Source organism: Arvicanthis niloticus, chromosome 22 (assembly GCF_011762505.2).
Source record: "Arvicanthis niloticus isolate mArvNil1 chromosome 22, mArvNil1.pat.X, whole genome shotgun sequence".
NCBI lineage: Eukaryota > Metazoa > Chordata > Mammalia > Rodentia > Muridae > Arvicanthis > Arvicanthis niloticus.
The window spans coordinates 14671032-14690952 of NC_133429.1; the positions used below are offsets into that span (position 1 = coordinate 14671032).

The 19921-nt window shown below is 44.4% G+C and overlaps 1 protein-coding gene across 10 annotated transcripts in view; it reads left to right on the top strand.

Moving 5' to 3' along the window:
- Window positions 1–19921, top strand: part of Anks1b (ankyrin repeat and sterile alpha motif domain containing 1B) — a 1013218-nt gene that overhangs the window by 985917 nt on the left and 7380 nt on the right. For all 10 annotated transcript variants that reach the window (XM_076919965.1, XM_076919964.1, XM_076919958.1 and 7 more), the window contains one exon: window positions 3151–3288. In XM_076919965.1, the coding sequence (XP_076776080.1) occupies window positions 3151–3288 (138 nt within the window). The remainder of the gene's footprint in view (window positions 1–3150; window positions 3289–19921) is intronic.

The window sequence follows — 19921 nt, forward strand, 5'->3', positions numbered from 1 at the left end:
CTCTCACTCCCTTCTTTGAATTGTCATATTAAGTGGCTGGACCAAACAATTTAGTTCCATATTCACCAGGCCAGAGACATATGTACCTGTTTTTCTACATGATGAGAGGTTGCAGTCAAGCAGAAGTTGAAAGTCATAAAGTTGTCGAACCCTACCCAAAGGAGAGTAGATGAAGTCTTCCCCGGCCCTTCTCATGAGCCTTGAGCAAGCTCTGGCTTCTTTAGAACAAAAATTCTTAGACATGAAAGCTAGCAACATACACAAGAGTCTGATCTTACATGGAGCTACAGACAATACAGTATGATAACTTCACTCATGATAACATCATCTTTTAATGTATTGAGTAGCTAGTAATTGATACATGACTGAAGGGAGAAGAATGCTCTCTTCTTTGAGTCTTCTCCAAAGAGTGAGCTGACTATCCAGTCTCCATACAGTCATAGAGCAACTGCAGAGTCCATGGATCCATTCCACAGAGAGAGAGAGAGAACTGGCCTTCTCATCCTCAGAAGTGGACGATAGTGAGGGAGGCAGTATCTCCACTCAGACATCCCCAATCCTCACCATGGTCTACCAAGGGTATTCTCACAAAGGTCTGTGAATATATTCCTGCCTGACGGTAGACCATCTGAATGGCATTGCTTTCCTCCTAGCCAAGACATTTTCAGCAGTGAGGAAAGATGATGTTTGTATGATACAAGCATCACAGATACCTCAAAGGAGCAGGAAAGCCAACCCTGAGCCTGAGATGGGCTTCAGTGATATGGCATCAGCCAAGAATGTGAGGCATACACTGGGCTCCATTCTCCATGCTAGACCTGGCTTCCTGGGGACAAGAAGAAAAAGATCTCCAGAAAAACCCTAGGAGGGTTCAGAGGACAGAGGAGGACAAAGCACTGGAGAGCCAACTTCCCTGCTTTGTGGTTTTGCACAGAACCACACCACTGTGGAAATGAATTGTCAAGAGCCAGGAGATTAAATGCAGCAAACCACATAGAGTGCTTGTAGCATCTCCCTTACGCTGGCAAATGTCTTCAAGGATGCAAATGGCAGCTTAAAGCTAGAGCCAGTACTTACTGGCTGGTTGTAGCTTGTGCGCAGGTGTTTTAGCTACTTGACTCAGTGTTCTGACAAAATGCATAATAGAAGCAAGATGGAGAGAGGGTTTATCTTGGCTCAGGTTCAGGTCACAGTCAACCATTGCAGGAAGGTCACAGGGACGATCTCTGGAGGCAGCTGATCGAACTGCATCCAGTAAGGAAGCAGAGAGCAACATATGTTATACCCAACTCCATCTCTCCCTTTCATTCAGTCTAGGAATGGATTGGTGCTGCCCACAGTGGGCAAGCCTTCCCACTTCAATGCACAGTAATCAAGATACCCCCACACACACCAGCATGCCCAGAAATGCTTATCCCAAGTAAGCCTAGATTCCATCACTAGATTAACAACACTAACCATCACATCAGGTGAAGTCACTCCCCCCAGACTTCTGTAGCCCAACAACTACAATCCAGTGATGGCCAAGACTCCCTGCACCTGGTAACTCAGCGTCTTCAAAGGCTGCACAGACCATAAAACTCCTTCTAAAGACTCACGGGTTCCTAATTTAGTGTTCCGTTTAAAGAAATGTTACCTGAATGTAGGAAGAGGACCATGACTTTGTATATTGAAGCTATCTGGCAGTAGAATGTTACTTGTTTATGGTTTCCAATTTCAATCTGAGTTATTTTTGACAGAGCAGCTGCACACAGTGTCAGCATTCAAGGCCGCGGTGAAGAATGTCTTAATTTAATTGTCTTTTATGTGTTAATTCTGTAATTGCTTTCCAACCACAGAGCTTGGTAGAGAGAGGGACATGAAGTACTCACCGAGGGTGCTGGCAGGGAGGGACATTTTGTAAGTGTTTTCAAGCATTGATGAGTAGACGCGGAACACTGTATTGCCAACGGGTTCTTTAAGATACGCAATTAAAAAGTAATTAGGGTAACTGAAGCATTGGGGGGTTTATATCTGTGACAACTGCAAAAGACATGTGAGAAATTATAAGATTTTTAAAAAAAAAAGAAAAAAAAAAGATTGTATTATTACAGGGCTTTTTAAATGCATCTGTGTATCAAAAGAGATTTCCAGCAGGTTTTGCAGCAAAGATGGTGCACTCTGGTTAAGCTGTGGGACAAAGGCACAGAACTGTCCCTCCCACCAGTTATTTTCAGAGGCTAAGAGGGAGAAGACATGAGAAATACAGTTCTGTCCAAACAGAGAGGAGGGAATATGAAAAGCATTACAGTGAGCTCAAAAACCTATCAGCTCTCCAAAGAACTACAGACCTCAGCCCTGGCTTCCTTCACACCTTCCCTGTGTGAGGCACACACCTGTAAGATAGTGACACACACACACACACACACACACACACACACACACACACCATTATTCTGTCATGGGTCTAGTGAGGATAGAGATATCCATAGGTCCTTGCATCAAGCAAGGCACCTGAAGCCTGAATGTCCCACTGTAGTGTTTCTCTGGCCAGCAGTCACCAGAGAACCTTGAGGAGACAGGATAGCACTGGGGCTTCCCCTGCTTTGTTCTGAACCTGCCCTTACTATGGGAGCACTTCTCCAATACAACCAAAGGCCGGTTCCATCCCAGCACCCAAAAACAAAGAGCAGGAGTGGGGACAAACAGCCTCGAAGGATCTGGACAGCCTCCTTCGGTCACAGCTCCCCTCATGCATGCAAGTGACAAGTGGATCACTCCCAGACAGGATTAGCAGCAGGCAAGACTGCACATCTACAGGTGGACATGGAAAATGGAAATGGGAAAATGCTTAGTAATTACTGTCACCCAGACTGCTTCCATGCACAGCACCTGGCAAGAGCCATTGATCCAGGATATGACTATTTTAGGTGGATGATGATGGTGGTGGTGGTGATGATGATGATGATGATGATGATGAATGAATGAAAATATTCCTTCCAGACCTGGTGTACATTTACTCATGGACAGCCCATTGAATCATTTCAAATATTGCTGGTCTAGAAATTTCCAGAGAAAAGAAAAGCGACTGGTTCCCAGATTACCTGTCCTGATTCTAAAATGTGCTGATTCTCAACAGGAAGCAATGATCAATTGTGTCATTTCTTCTAGAACATAATCGCCGAACATGAAATTCGTAATATCTCCTGTGCTGCCCAGGACCCAGAAGACCTCTCCACATTTGCTTATATCACAAAAGATTTGAAGTCCAATCACCACTACTGTCACGTGTTTACTGCCTTTGATGTGGTGAGTTCCCACGCTCTTTGGATAGACGAATGGATGGATAGATAGATAGATAGATAGATAGATAGATAGATAGATAGATAGATAGATCAGTTTGCTCAGGCTGCCATGACAAAACACTGCAGTCTACATAGTTTAACCAATAGGAATTTACTCCCCATGTTTTTGGAGGACCTAAATCCAAGACCAGCATTATAGTAAGCCTGGTTTCTTCTGAGGCCACTCTCCCTCTGACTTGTAAACAGTCACCTTTTCATCAGGTCATCTCTGTGGTCTCCTTGTGCACAGAGACGCCTATGTCCAGATTCTCTCCTCTTTCAAGGAGGCCAGTCAGCCTGAACTAGAGCCCACATTAATTACCTGTATTAACTCTGTCTTCTGCAATGTTCTACCTTCCAATCCCACCACACCTGACATGCTAGAGATTAGATCTCCAAATGGGATTTTCTCGGTGATCACAGTCCAACCCCTAAAGCCATAAAGAAGTATTTTTGGCAGGCTTAGCTTGCTTGAGCTTCCCACTTGGTCAATCTCCCCTTCGAGTTGGAATGCTATACTTTTCTGATATCTCAGCTGCTGATACTCAACTCTCCACTTCCCCTTTTTCAATCTGAGAAATCCTTTCCCTCTTCTGGTGCCAAAAATACAGGAAGATCTTCCAGCCTCCTGCCCTACGTTAGCTCTGCATGCTTCTCCTGTGGCCATTTCTAAATATTAGGCGTGATAAATATGTTTACCTCTGTAATATTTAGCTTTATTTCTTGACTAGTAGTTAGATTAGATACTATAACAAGTAACAGTTGGAGGCCCCAAAGTTTGGCCTGCATGTTCACGTCAGAGTAAATCTTAGAACAAGTTCCTTGAGGTGTTGACAGCATGCATAGCCTTACTTGTCGTTAAGCCTGAAAACTGGGTTATTGCAGCCTTCAAAAATGAGAACAAAATTAAATGAAGTTAAAACAAAAATACAAAATAACGATACATGTTCCCTTAAGATAGGCCTACCTTCAAATTGACACAAGTTACTCAACTATAGCTCTGAGATAGATTCCTAGGTGTTCTGCAGTTTAAGCAGATAGAATAGACTGTATGACTATGAGCCCCAAATAATTTACAATCAGAAAAATTTGAAATCCCACATTTTGGGAATTCCAGAATGGTTCAGTGTGGTGGGTACAAGAATATTTGATCTAAGGCATTTTTTTCCCAGCTCTAACAAACTCCACAGACCAAGTCCAGCCATGTCGCAAATTTACACCATGCTAAGGACTGTCAGTCAGACTTACACTTAATAACCTTTATATCTTGCTGGGCGTCACTCAATCCTGTAGGTCCTGATGATTGAAAATTGGAAAGGATGCATGTGGGCTTTTAAAATACCCACTCTGATTCAGGAGAGGCGAGGAGAATAATACAAAACTGGTGTGTGGTCAGGACTGCAAAACGGAACTCCCCGTGGTCACCTCAAACATCTCTAAATTCAATTGTTTGCACAGACTTAAAGCACTGATTAAAGTCATTCCATTTGGGATTTGTAGGACATGCAATATCTCATTGTTGATGCCAAGAGTGTATGTGTCACTTGGCATTCTTGGGAAACTCCGTTGCTTCTTTAAAACAGTCAGACTTCATTCTTTCTGCAAGGAGTTTGGTTTTCGTGGCACACCTTCCTCTATGAGAGCTGGACAGGTGGCATGGAAAGAACAGGCAAATGCCAGTTCACACCTCAGCCCAGCTACCGTATCCTTGTTCCCCAGTCTTAGACTTTGAAGTCCCAATTTCCTGATGGGTAAAATGGAGAAATGAATTTATGTCCCAAGGTTTTTCATCAGATTTGAAATGAAAGAGTGTGTGTAGAACCCCTCACAAATAAGGGAGTTTGGCATTGGCTGGCTCCTCCCCCACCCCCTCCCCTGCTGACTGACATCAGCTGACAGCTTGTCCTCATACAGTACTTGCCCTCTGCCACTGAAAAAATAGACACAAATAAAAGCTGAAGTAGAAAACACTGGAAAGAGCCTCCTGGCTCGCCAGACCTCAGGGCCCCTCAGCTTCTTTCATCACCTCATGTTACTGTCTGAGGCTTCTCCAGCCTTTCCCCCTAAGAGGTGCATCACTTTCAAAAAGAGAATTGCATTATTAAGATTCTATATGATTTCCTTTCACAAGACTACCAAAGGCTAAACTAAAACCAGCACCTGTAGACATTTGGTCCCGTGGTGTCACCACAATGAGGCGCTAAAACAGGAGGACAGGTGGGGGTGGGGGAATAATCACTGAACAATGTGTCTTGATAAATTTGGAGGACACATGGCCCAACCGCTACAGCTTTTTTATCTTCCATCCAGATGTTTGACTTAACGTAGACACTCAGAAGCCGGGCGTTCTTAGATCTGATCCAAAGGATTTTCGTTTTACACAAATCTGGCTTTTTAATCCCCTCTAAGTGAACACAGTTTGTCTAACTTCGAAAATAGTAACAAAGGCCATCCGCCTTCACCTGGACCCTTGAGCAATTCTGAGTCACAACAGCTTTGCTTGCTAGGAAAGCATAAGAAAAGGTTTCTTTTTATCTTTATGTAGGGCAATTCCATATTTCAGTCCGGATCTTAAGGCTTTACAGTTCATTTGAGGCAGTCCCCTAGGTTACCCCAGACGACAAAAGAAAGTAACAAATTCAGTGTGATGCTGCAAATGCATATTTAACCTTCTAGATGGTCTGAATGAGTGGTTTGTTTTCCAGTTTAAGGTTACAGCTCTTTGACCTTGTAGACCTTTTATGGGTAGCACACTTTTAGATAGTGTTATAACATACCATCTGGTTTTATCTGCCTTCAAGAAGACCTCAGTGATATATAGGAATTGGAACATTTCCCATAGAAAATCCTGTGGCCTAAGAGGAGAGCACACAGCTTTCCTATGGAAACTAGACTGAATTGTGCATGGTTTGTGTCCTAGGGGACACTGTGGCGCACTGGATGCCTGCAGGTTGGTAGGGAAGGAGTCGGGTGTGCTGTCTCTCAGGCTCACCTGGTCCTGGAGGCCACTTCTGGAGAGCGCTTCACTGCAGTGGTATGTGTGATTTGGAGAGTGTTACACTGGGTGATCACCAAGCCTCTTTCTGTTGTTATCTACATGGACACTAAATTTACCCTTTAATATTTTCATTTTCCAATGACATGAAGGTGAAAATAAAAAGAATAGAGGAAAACAAATGAAGGTAATAGGTTAGTTGCTTTTGTCGTTGCTCTGATTTAAAAAAAAAAAAAAAACAGCTTAGGGAATGAAAGATTCACCTCTGCTTACAGTGTGGCAGAGAAAAGATGGCATCAAAAGATGCTGGTCTCATGGCATCTGCCATCAGGAATCACAGAGAGGTGGGTTCTTAGCTGATCTTCCCCCACCCCCTTTTCTTGCTTTTATGATGTCTGAGAGCCCAGTCTATGGAATGGTATGATCCACATTCAGGGTGAGTGTTCCCTCCTCTGTTAGAGCTATCCAGAAACACCCTCATAGACTCAACCCAGAGATGTCTCCTTACGCGGATCTAAATTCGGTTGAGTTGACAGCAAAGATTCCCCATAGCCTGCTGTTTTAAGTTAGTTCACTCCTGTGGGTCAGCAGCACCAAGCCCACCCTGTCTGTGCCCACAGTATTGTGGAATCTGATTTCTCTTTGTCTCACTGACTGGCTAGACCTGGAGCCTGTCTCAATCTCTGTAGCTCGGGTTTCCCAGGCTCCAGCTGAGCGGTGACGCCACAGGAGGAGCAGCAGGGTTAGGTTAGGAAAGAAGAATGTGTTTGAGAACAAGAAGTCTAAGACTTACAAATGTATTCAGCTTTATCCCATAACCTCCATGAGGGATGGCGAACTCTACAATTATGGCCATCAACTCCCCAAAACATGGTCATCTTCCTGAGAAGGCTCCTGGGAGTAGGCAACACATACAACCAAGAGAATCTGGAGACTCGTCCTCTCCGGTTCACTCAGTAGTGAGTTGGTATGGGGAGATTAGGTTGCAACTATGTTGATACATTCATTCCCTTTGGGAATAACAGATACGCTTTAGGAATCCGGGAAGGACTTCATTCAATAGTTTTTAATGTTAAAATACTTCCTTTTGAGCCGGGCAGTGGTGGCGCACGCCTTTAATCCTAGCACTTGGGAGGCAGAGGCAGGCGGATTTCTGAGTTCGAGGCCAGCCTGGTCTACAGAGTGAGTTCCAGGACAGCCAGGGCTACACAGAGAAATCCTGTCTTGGAAAAAAACCAAAGGTAAACAAAACAAAACAAAACAAAAACTTCCTTTTGCCAGACTAGGCATTGAACTCAGATCCCTGTGCATGCTAAGTAGGCAGTCTACCATTGAGCTATATACTCAACCCTTAAAAAAATAAAAAGGAGCATTAAAAAGCTTTACCTTTTCTGCTAGACCAACAGGTTCTCAGTCTGTGGGTTTTGACCTCTTTGGGGAGGATCTAACGATCCTTTCACAAGGATCCAATATCATATATCCTGTATATCAAATATTTACATTACAAGTTATAGCAGTAGCAAAATTACAGTTATGAAGTAGCAATAATTTTATGGTTGGAGTCACCACAACATGAAAAACTGTATTAAAGGGTCGCAGCATTAAGAAGGTTGAGAACCACTGAGCTAGACCCTTGCTAATTCTTAGTTCTCTATAAAGAGCATGTTTGCATGTTCTGGTATATTTATGTATGCTTATTCTTCTTCACTTTCTTGTAATTCTGCAGTTCTGTGTTCTTCCGTGTTCAAAATGTGATAGGGCTGAGCTTGACTTAGGAATACATAGGGAATGTTGAAGGCCTGGCACTGGAAATCAGCACATGTGGGAGACAGAGCGCCCTCTTCCCTGAGGTTTTGTGACCAGATGTGAACCCTTGAACAGATCTAAACTAAAAGGACCATAAAATTACAATATTCAGAAAGCATGGTCAGCCGACTGTGTAGTGGCATGCAATACTACTCCGCCATCAGGCAATGCCAAGGGGAGCTTGCACACCACAGTCAAGCCAGACTGTGACCGGGAATCGGGCACACCAGGGATGTGTAGAAAAGAAGGTTGTGTTGTGAGACCAAACACTGGGGATTGCCTCCGCTCTCGCCACAGATGAGTGGACCTATGTCACGCGTGACTTGGAGCGTGATGAACTCACTTCCTGATTTTCTCAGCCATTTAATGAAACCACATTTCCTAAGCCCTTTACTACAGTATGAGATGGCCTCAGTGGGGTGGAGATTCCCGGGGAAAGTGGGGGGAGGCTTCCACTGCCACTACAAAGTGGGACAACTGCAAAGAAATCCCCATCCTTTGTGAGTTGACCCTGACAACAAAACTAACATTATGTATGGATGTAGGCATTCTTCTTGTTCTGGTTCTCATTTTCTCTAACTGAAAGCGGCTCCAGTCTACTTGGCTCTGACGCTATGGAAATAAATAGCAATAGATGAAGACATGAACCCACAGAGAGCTGCTAAGGCTGCATTGTAATGCTTCCCCTGGCTCCTCTTACACAGACAGGGCGGAGTCGCCACCTTCATTGAGAGGAGACCCTGTTCTATCCAGCCAGTTGACTCTGAGCCAAAAGTTGAGATGTATAGCAAATGTCCTTGATTGAATTTTTTAAAGTAGCATTTCAAACCCTGTGGTCCTTTCACGCCAATGCTTCCCATAAAACAAAAAACAAAACAAAAAAACAAAACAAAGCAAAACAAAACAAAAAACCATAGCTGAATTAACACTGCTGTGGATCCAGCCTAGATCATATTTAGGGGTATGGTCTTTGCAGGCAGCCTAGATCATATTTAGGGGTGTGGTCTTTGTAGTCAGCCTAAATCATATTTAGGGGTGTGGTCTTTGCAGGCAGCCTAGAGCATATTTAGGGGTGTGGTCTTTGTAGTCAGCCTAGATCATATTTAGGGGTGTGGTCTTTGCAGGCAGCCTAGATCATATTTAGGGGTGTGGTCTTTGCAGGCAGCCTAGAGCATATTTAGGGGTGTGGTCTTTGTAGTCAGCCTAGAGCATATTTAGGGGTGCGGTCTTTGCAGGCTGCCTAGAGCATATTTAGGGGTGTGGTCTTTGTAGTCAGCCTAGAGCATATTTAGGGGTGTGGTCTTTGCAGGCTGCCTAGAGCATATTTAGGGGTGTGGTCTTTGTAGTCAGCCTAGATCATATTTAGGGGTATGGTCTTTGTAGTCAGCCTAGATCATATTTAGGGGTGTGGTCTTTGCAGGCAGCCTAGATCATATTTAGGGGTGTGGTCTTTGTAGTCAGCCTAGATCATATTTAGGGGCGTGGTCTTTGTAGTCAGCCTAGATCATATTTAGGGGTGTGGTCTTTGCAGGCTGCCTAGATCATATTTAGGGGTGTGGTCTTTGTAGTCAGCCTAGATCATATTTAGGGGTGTGGTCTTTGCAGGCAGCCTAGATCATATTTAGGGGTGTGGTCTTTGTAGTCAGCCTAGATCATATTTAGGTGTGTGGTCTTTGTAGTCAGCCTAGATCATATTTAGGGGTGTGGTCTTTGCAGGCAGCCTAGTTCCTTTATACGTCCCTGAAAATCAGGCAAGCCATAAACCAAAGGTGGGTGGATACCCAGAAATTAATATTATTCTCTCCTGTCCTTTTTATAATGGGTGGTGTATTAAATCAGTCTCATGCTTGGACACTAAGAAAGTAGGCATTTTGGATTTTTCCACAGATCGCTTCACTGTGTAGTCATCATCCTGAGGAAGGCCAGTTCTGAAGCCCATGTGGCTTTACAAAGCCACGGACACTCACGTCTCTTCTATAAAATGACATAGTATTTGCACATACTATTTACACTTTATATCATCATACAGTGTCAGTGCTATGTAAATGCTGCCCATAGTGTACTGTTTGGGACGTAGACACAAGAAGAGTCGATACCTATTCCAAGCTATCAAGATGTAGTTTTCCCTACCCATCCAGAATCACTAATTACTAATTTTATTTAGGCATCCTTCCAAAATAACTAAGGTAACAATCACACTTAGGTGTGTGGCCTTTGGGTCCAGCCTAGATCATATTTAGGAGTGTGGTCTTTGTAGTCAGCTTAGATCATATTTAAGGGTGTGGTCTTTGCAGGCAGCCTCGTTTTGAATTCCATGGTTGGTTCTTAGCTTCATAATTTGAGCAAGAATACCACTGGTCCTTGTTTTCTTGTCTATAACAGATACAGTAACAGTGCCCATGTCCTGAGGCTGATGTCAGGAGTCAGTGAAGCACCACAGGCCTACTTTACAATGCATGTTTTCAATAAGTCATAGCTGCTAAGGATGTAGAGAACGGGACAGCTGTAATATGATATTCTTGCCATCAGTCCCTCAGTTAGGATTTATGTCTCAGGCTTTGGTTTTCAACATACCTTTAGTATTTCTTTATTCTACACCTGAGAGAAAAAAGAGAAATTTCATACAAATGCACACCTCTATTTATTATGTGTCTGCTGTGAGCCACATACAGGTCCCTGCTCTCTAAGCACTGCAGATCTACTTGGGTTATAAACAAATAATTACACTAAAATTATATCCCTGTCATCATGAGGTTGTCCCAGTGCCCAACAGGATGGGGTCTCCCAGAGGAGGGGTACTTGGCTAGAAGCTGAACATTTACTTTGTGAGAACATGTGGTAAGCTTGGAGGCATGACAACTCATTAATTCACTTCAGAAGGATGAGCCTGGGGCACTAGGCGGGCATCTGCAGTAAGCAGCCTTCCATTCCTCAAACTCTGTATCCATGGGTTTAGCCAGCCACAGATCAAAAATGCTCTGAAAAGAACTGACTCTACTCCACATGTGACAACTTATTTTCCTTGTCATTATCCACTAACCAATATCATATGGTGATAGAATATATTTTTGCTCAGTATTTCAAGTCATCTAGAGGTGGCACAGAGCATACAGGAGGGTATTCACAGGTGATGTACACATACCACCGCATTTTACAGAAAACGTTTGAGCGTCCTCAGTTCAGTCCAAATACAGATAGATGGTTGTACTGAGTTTAGTCAGACGAGGAACTGGGCACATCCATTTGAGGAAAGATTTTTCAACAGCAAGCCTCTTAAGCTTGTCTTGAATTTGATGAGAGTCCCATTTCCAAGGCTTCATGAGCCAGTAAAGAATTTACTGTAACTTCCACTACATACACCAGCTATTGAAGAACAGGAAGAAGATGAAATTTGGAAAGCCTCTCTCCCATTTTCATGCCAAGTACCTCAGGGGTTTTTCATTCTCCTAGTGGTCCTGTCCCCAAAGGGTGAATGTGAGAGGTCGTACTTGGCCAGAAACCTTAGAAGGTGAATCCACAAGCTGACTCCATGCCACTGTGTGAGGCCTCCACGGAAAACCCGGACTTTTACTAGGAAGCAAATCATGACTTGGCGAGCATGCCAAGCCATCTATACATGGGTGAGGCATGACATTAAACCTTAATAGATGCAGTGGGCTGCCCTGCCACCTTCCAAAGTATTGTCTTTGAAGAACGTATAATGGCATGTAAAAGCTGCTCATGATATAGCAGTACATGAAAAGCAACTTATAAAAATGCACATAAAATATTATCCAGATCTGATATCTAAATTCACATAGATAAATAGTCATATAGTTTATAAAGTACATGAATGTATATACAAATATAAAAAGAAAACACAACAAAACATATCAGTAGCTATATCCCAGCAGTGGAATTTTATAGGTGAACTTAATTTTGTTCTGTATTCTCTGTATCTCTGACCTTGTCTGCATGTACTCCTATTATAAGGAGTTGTAGAGGAAGCTTATCCCAGCTTTTAGAACACAAGAATTCAAACAAAATAGAGACAAAGGGAACCATGGCCTCTATCTGGAAGCCATACTGACAACCCAGACAGAAGACACTTTCCTCCATCCCAAGGAAAAGTAACCTCCCTCCTCTCTCAGTTCCGTAAATTAGCTGCAAAGAAGGAATCTGCATGTTGACCAGTCAATATGTCAGTTCTGGTCCAGATAAACCTCTTGGCAGAGGGGGGTCCTCCTGTTTCTAAATGCTGAAGATCATGGTTAGGTGATATGTATTTCTTTAAGCCATTGGGGTGGTTCCTAAGAGATACTTGGGAAAATTAGCTGTAGGTAAAGCTAAAGAGATATCAATAGAATCTGTGAATACGCCCAGAATATTCTCAGTTATTTTTTGCTTCTGGACGTGGGTGAAGCAAGTTGTAGAGGAAGCTTATCCCAGCTTTTAGAATACAAGAATTTAAACAAAATAGAGACAAAGGGAACCATAGCCTCTGTCTGGAAGCCATACTGACAACCCAGACAGAGGACACTTTCCTCCATCCCAAGGCTGTCATGCTGTTGGCATTTGCTAAGCATTTGCTCATTGGGTCTTTCTTTGCAAAGAGAGAGAGAGAGAGAGAGAGAGAGAGAGAGAGAGAGAGAGAGAGAGAGAGAGAGAGAGAGAGAGAGAGAATGGTAGGATGGCCCATCTTGATGCTAAGGTACAGGTCCCTTGTCTTAGGGACCTACTATAGCTTCCCTCTTCATTGAATCCAACACCTGTTGGATGCCAACCAGATTCTAAGCCCCTAGACTTGCAAAGTTGAAGGAGACAAGTACCCCTCAAGGCACCCACTCAACTAGAGAATCAGAGCTACTGAGGGAAAAATCCTGACAAATGCCATGCAATTGCAAAGTTATGCCCAAGGGGTGAGGGACTACAAGAAAGAGACCTTGACTTAGCCTGGGGGGACAGGAAAGGAGAGTCAGAGGCTTGAGGAGCTCATGCCTGGAGGGTGTCTCCAAAGAGGAGCAGTAATTCAAGTACAGATGCCAGACAAGAAAGGGGTACAGACTGTGTAAAATGCTTGACCCTTTGGAATAGTTTTGAGGAGGTGATTATTGAAACGCATCTTAGTTAAGGTTTTACTGCTGTGAACAGACACCACGACCAAGGCAAGTCTTATAAAGGACAACATATATTTGGGGCTGGCCCCAAGGTTCAGAGTTCAGTCCATTATCATCAAGGTGAGGGCAAGGTAACACCCAGGCAGGATGGTGCACGAGGAGCTGAGAGTTTTCTACATCTTCATCTGAAGGCTGCTAGTGGAAGACTGGCTTCCAGGCAGCTAGGGTGAGGGTCTTAAAGCCCAAACCCACACTACTCCAACAAGGCGACACCTCCTAATAGTGCCACTCCCTGGGCCAAGCATATTCAAACCACAGCAAAACGAAAAACTTTTCATGGTATCAGGAATTGATGTTAGAGACTCGAGCATATTAGGTAAGGTCTCCATTACTGAGCTGCCTACCAGCACTCTTCATTTACTTAAAATCAAGGCCTCATTGGTCCTTACACTGGCCTTGAACTCACTCTGTAGCCCAGGCAGGCCTTAAAGTTGCAATCCTCCTGCCTCAGCCTCTTTGATGATCTAGGATTGAAGGCCTGCACCTCCAGGCCCTGCTGAAATAATGATATTTTCTAGGATGCAAGCAACCCTTGGTCACTGCCTCTTGAAGCACTAACTGGAGAGTCCTTGCAGCCCCCCCCCCCCCAATCTGGCCTTTGAATAATGTGTTCCTGTTGAGCGTGGCTTCAACTGTGCATGCCTCTCTGGGAACCTCTCATCTTTTACGCATTGATTATATCGCTAACTGACTGGGTGGAAGAATGACATTGGCTTCTCCCCAGAGAATCCCAGAGCTCCTAGGATGGAAGAAAACCAAAAAAAAAAAAAAAAAAATCCACCCCTCCCCCTCCTCTTCTTTCTCCTCTTTCTTCTTCTTTCTAGATTTACTTTTTTTTTATTATTTTATGTACATGAGTATTTTTGCCCACATGTAGGTATGTGCACCACATGCATGCATTGTGCCTGAGGAGGTAGTGAACCTCCGCATGGGTGCTAGGGAATTGAACCTGCATCCTTTGCAACAACAAGAGCTCTTAACCACTGGGCCCTCACACGCTCTTCTCAGTCTGTCTCTTCGGCGACTCTGGTGAGCACGTTAAAGATATCATCCCTGCTGTGTTTAGCAGATGCAGATAATCTAAGGGCTTTGCTCATGGTCTGCCATTGGAGCCCACTGACAGCTGACCTGAGGCTAATCAGGACAGTAATTAATAATAATGTATTTCTTATTAATTAAATAATAATTAATTAATAATTCTCTGTTCCTGGCTCCCAGGTGAAGGCATAGTCCTTATCTTTGAATGTCATATCTGAACACCTGTTAAGGAATAGCCAAGTCCAGGGCTGTAGCTTCCAATGCTATGGAACCCATACATTTTTCATGATTCCAGTCATGACAATGAGGCCGCTGGTTTTCTAATCCTAATGGGAAGTGCAGCTAGACAGGTCGGAATTGTCTTCTCCTAAAGCGTAGCTGCCCTGCATGACTAGGGGGTCCCTTCCCCCCTCAGCTCACTTCTCTTGTTGTCACTCTTACCTAATATAATCATGCTATCAGGAACGGGCTAGGCAAAGTAAAACCCCTTTGACAAATGTCGACGTGAGTGTACGGCCACACGGCCTTGCTGCATTCTATACACGTTATTAATGGGATTCAGCGTGCTCCCATGAATAGATACAATAGGCCTGAATGTATGGGGATGCACAAATGTGAACCAGGGAAAAAACAGACCAGAGTCCAGACCAGAGTTCTAGAATATCAAAGTTCTAGTACCTGTTGACAGCACAGAACTCTGCACGGTAATCAAGACCAAGGAACAAATAGGCCTCCAAATAGGTCAGGGTGAATGGCAGGACTTCTCTGAAAGGAATGTATACACCATCCCCACAGAAAGCAAGTCCAGGGGGCTTAAGAAAGGTCCTTCCCCCTGGCCCCCATGAAGTGACAGTGTGCACCCATTCCCCACGAGCATCTATACAGTGATGCTCCCCATCATGGTATCTTAGGGAGGCAATTAATGTGAAATCATTCTTAACTTGAATGTGATGGTGCCCCTCGGGAGAGTTGTGTGAACTCGTCCAATCTTCTCAATGTCACCGATCCTGAGTTCCTCATAGATGGAAAGGTGATAATTCAGCCTGTGTAAGACATTTCGAGGGTTACAGAGTCCACAGACAGTCCAGAGCAGTGGGTCTCAACCTTCCCAATGCTACAACCCTTTGATACACCTCCTCAATGTTGTGCTGACTCCCAGCCATAAAATTATTTTGTTGTTACTTTATAATTCTAATTTTGCTGCTGTTATAAATCATAATATAAATATCTGATATGCAGGATGTCTAATATGGGATCCACAAAGGGGTCAAAGTCCACAGGTTGAGAACTGCTAGACCAGAAACTAGTCTCTGGGACACTATACATTCCTGTGGCAGTTGCTTAGAAGATTTGGACATAGATTTAGATTTATATCTAGATGATAATGATAATGGGGGGGATAGAAGATGCCTCAGTGAGATGTAGACAATGCAGTACCACCCAAGCTCACAGTGATCAGTTGGTGCTCTGCTCCAACCCTGCACAGCCATGAGAGTGGATGGACAGAGTGTCCACAGGTGAAAGTTCATAGAGCGACATTTTCTCACTGGGGCTTGACAGAAGTCAGACCAAAGATGATTTGACTCTTTCTTTTTATACTTGGAGAAGAGTCTTAGGAGGCTTCAGATTACAGTAAGTACTGAGTGCTTTCAAATTCAGCTGAGCAGATGTTAGAATTGAAGTCCAATGTGAAAACCAAAGAGTCTAAGCAAGATTCATGACCAAATAGATGGCCAGCCTGCTGGTACATGGAGGTGAGCCAGACGAACACCTGCACACAAGTCCTGGATCGTGCTGGAAAAGCATTCCCAGTGTTCCCAGCCAAAGGAGGAGGAGGAGGAGGGGGAGGCCGAGAGCCCCAGGGGGAAGCATGAGGAATGAATAGGATGAGTTTGAACATCAAAGTAGAAAAATGTTACAATTGAAAAAATTATTCATCTTCATTTAAATGAAGTTCAAAACACAAAAGGAATTTTAAGAGAAGTCATCCACCGTGGGGGTGTAGCTTGGTGATAGAACACCTGCCTAGCAGGTGCAAGGCCGTGCAAGTGTGATCCTTAGCATTTGCAGATGGATAGGAGGAAGGGAGGGAGGGAGGGAGGGAGGAAGGGAGGGAGGGAAGGGAGGGAGGGAGGAAGAGAGAGAGAGAGAGACAGACAGACAGACAGACAGACAGACAGACAGAGACAGAGAGAGAAGAGAGAGGAGAGAGAGAGGAGAAGCCTTCCACAAACTTAACAGCCATGATAGCTAGTGTTAATATTTCAAGATATACGTGTTTTCTATTCATATGTTTCTACATATTCTTTAAGACATGATCCCACTATATAGCCCAGGCTGTCCTAGAACTTGAGACCTTCATGCCTCTGTTTCCTGAGCACTCAGGATTACAGGTGTGCCCAGCTTTTACATAGCTTTCTAGCCAGTTCTTTTCAGAGACTCAGTTTTCATCTCCTTTTTAAAGATTTATCTATTTATTTTTATGTATATGAGTGCTCTATCCGCGTGTACACCTGCATAAACAAGAGGGCATCAGATTCCATTACAGATGTTTGCATGCCACCATGTGGTTGCTGGGAATTGAACTCAGGACCTCTGGAAGGGCAGCCCGTGCTCTTGACTGCTGAGCCATCTCTCCAGCTCCTACCCCGGTGCCCTCCTCCCCAGTTTTCATCTTAAATGACTAGCTGTGTATATGAGATGTTCGTGAAATTTTTATACAATGTAATGAATACTCTTAGATGCAATGTGATTGAACCCTTGAGCCTAACATTTCCAAGCTAAGTGGAGAATTCCTAAAGAGCACTTACTTACATGTTCCATTCCCTGGGTACCACGACTTTTCCCGGGATGGGGGCAGATTGCCTACAGTCTGTGATACAGTTTTCCTACAATCAGAAGGAAGGGATGTGCAAGGTCAGCCTCAGGACTGGGATGCAGGACAGCGGGGTACCTTTCTTTGTTTCTCTGTGATCCTCCTTTGTTACCAAAAAGAAGCTTGGCCCCTCCATGACTGGATGAGCAATTCATGGACACTATAGGTTAGACACAGGCCAGGGAGCAGGGGCATGGCCACAAGCTCAGTGAACATCTGATGGTGTTAAGCTGTAGCCCTGGCAGCCTGGAAGAACCCACAGTTAATACCAGTGACCTCCACACCCCTAGTTTGCAAAAGAGAGATAAGTTTGCATCTACTGGGTACCATTAGACTTCATACTTGAGATATGATGGCCCCTTAAGCACATATGGGGGTCCTTAGAAAACAGAAAAAAGGAAGGGAAGGTGTGATTTTTTTTATATGTACTCTATTTCTTATCCCCACAAAATTGGGAGTCCCTGCCTTTATCCTAATTGATAAAGCACTTGTCATAGCATGTGGCCCACAGGAAATAATACATGTTGGCCCGAACTGATACTGGGTTCAATATTGTTAGTGAGTCTCAAAATGATCCATTAAGATAGATAGCTATGCATGATAAGAAAACCAAAGGTCAGAGTAAGCTCCTTCCAATAATTACCCCCATGACCACACCGAATACACGATGCACATGCATGTTACTGTCCTTCACTGGACTGTGTAGTACAGAAAACATTCAAAACCACTTGCCATGTGTCCCTAGAGATTTATGGTGGACAGGTAACCTGGAGATTGAACCTACAGCCTTAAATGTCCTAGCTAAACATTCTACCTCTGAGTTACATCCTCAGCCCCAGGTGACTGTCTTCTCATAAACCACAAAGATGCAGGAGCCTGGGTCACAACTACACAGCATTGGAGAGTTCTGAGGTAACAAATACAAACCTATAAGAATTCCAGTTTATGCCCACAGGTGGCAATAACACAAGATAAGCCTAACCATGATGACTTCGAAGGTTCGAAACATGGGAAGGAAAAACTGTGACCTTTGACAGGACCGGACCCCAGACCTCAACTTTGTGGTAGCCACGGATAGGGTGGGATGAATCCAGAATTAGGTTCCCATGCCAAGAACTGTCCACCACAGCTGGACTGAGGACTCCACGTCACACACTGTCTGAGCTAGGGAAGGCTCAGCCAGCCTTCCTTTGCTGTTTATGGTGATCAGCTATAGACTGCATAATATACACCATACAAGACAAGGGCATAAAAGCAGCATCTGCTTCACTATCCTCATGGTGCCCTGAGTCCATAATTTAGTCCATAATTCTGAGGTTCTGCTCTTTGCTCCACCATATCTGGGGGGTCTCCGGTTGGGCCAGCTTGGATGGTTATAGATGCTCAGCTTATGGTCTGCCTAGGCCTTGAGGTTCCTCCACAAACTTCATGCTGGATGGCATCGTAAGTCCTACATCTAAGGGCTAGGCTGGGCAATGTGAGGAGGCTGGACTGGTCCAGCCTCAGGCCTTATCATGCAGCACCTCCTCCTGCCTCTCTCAGCATCCAAGCATAGTGGCCTCAGAGTGGTCAGACTTCACACGGTGAGGACTCCCAGAGCAAGTGCTACAAGAGGGCCAGGCAGAGGCTGTGGGACTCCTCCCTTCTGTACAACAGTAAAATTGCCGTTCCATTACTCATGGTAATTAGCATATTAATATAATGAATACACTTAATGTGTAATTAAGTCCTGCTGCAATGTGGCTTTCTATGTTGGCCTTGCAGTGTCCAGCTCTCGGGGAGAACTGTTCTCCTTCCATCGTGCATAGTGGGGATGACACAGCAGAGGCAGGCAGAATGATCCTGCAGCAAACAGACTGGATCATGTATGCTCAGTCAGGGTGAGGGTGTGGCTCCACAGTGGGAGCATCTGCCTGCTCAGGGCCCTGGCTTCCATCCCTGGAGAAGGAAGGAAGGAAGGGAGGGAGGAGGTAGAAAGCAAGAAGAAAGGGGGATGGATAGAATGCCCCCCTCAGGTCCTACCTGACAGCACCTGCTCACTACTACACTGGTATACTGAGACAAACAGTGCAGCCTTCACTGCAGGCCCCTCCCTCCCTCACATCCAGCATCCTTGTTTCAAACATTAAGGCTACAGAAAAGACAGAAAGGTAATAACATCCAGGTCTCCCCAAATCACAAAAGAAGAACATTCTAAAGCATTCTGAAAAAAAGAAAAGAAAAGAAAAGAAAAGAAAAAAGAAAAAAGAAAAGAAAAGAAAAGAAAAGAAAAGAAACCAGACTGGTGCACAATTTTAATCCCAGCACTTGGGAGTCAGAGGCAGGCACATCTCTGTGAGTTTGAGGCCAGCCAGAACAGAGTGAGTCCCAGGACAGCCAAGGCTACACAAAGAAACCCTGGGGGAGGTGGGGAAGAAGGAAGAGGAGGAGGAAGAGGAGGGAGGGAAGGAGGGAGAGAGGGAGGGAAAAAGGGAAGAAGGGAAAAAGGGAGAGAGAGGCAAGACACCTGTCATCCCAGCTCTGGGAAGGCTGAGGCAGGAGGACTGCCACAAGTTCAAAGCCAGTTGGGGGCTGAGTGGTCTGTTCTCCCTCCTTTTCTTCCTTGAGGACTTTCCTAACACCAGTGACTCATTTAAAAAGAGAGGACAAACCCTCTAACCTTGCATCCTACAGAAGCTTCGGTTTCCTAGAATAACCCATAGTAACCATTTGAAAGGAGCAGCTTTGA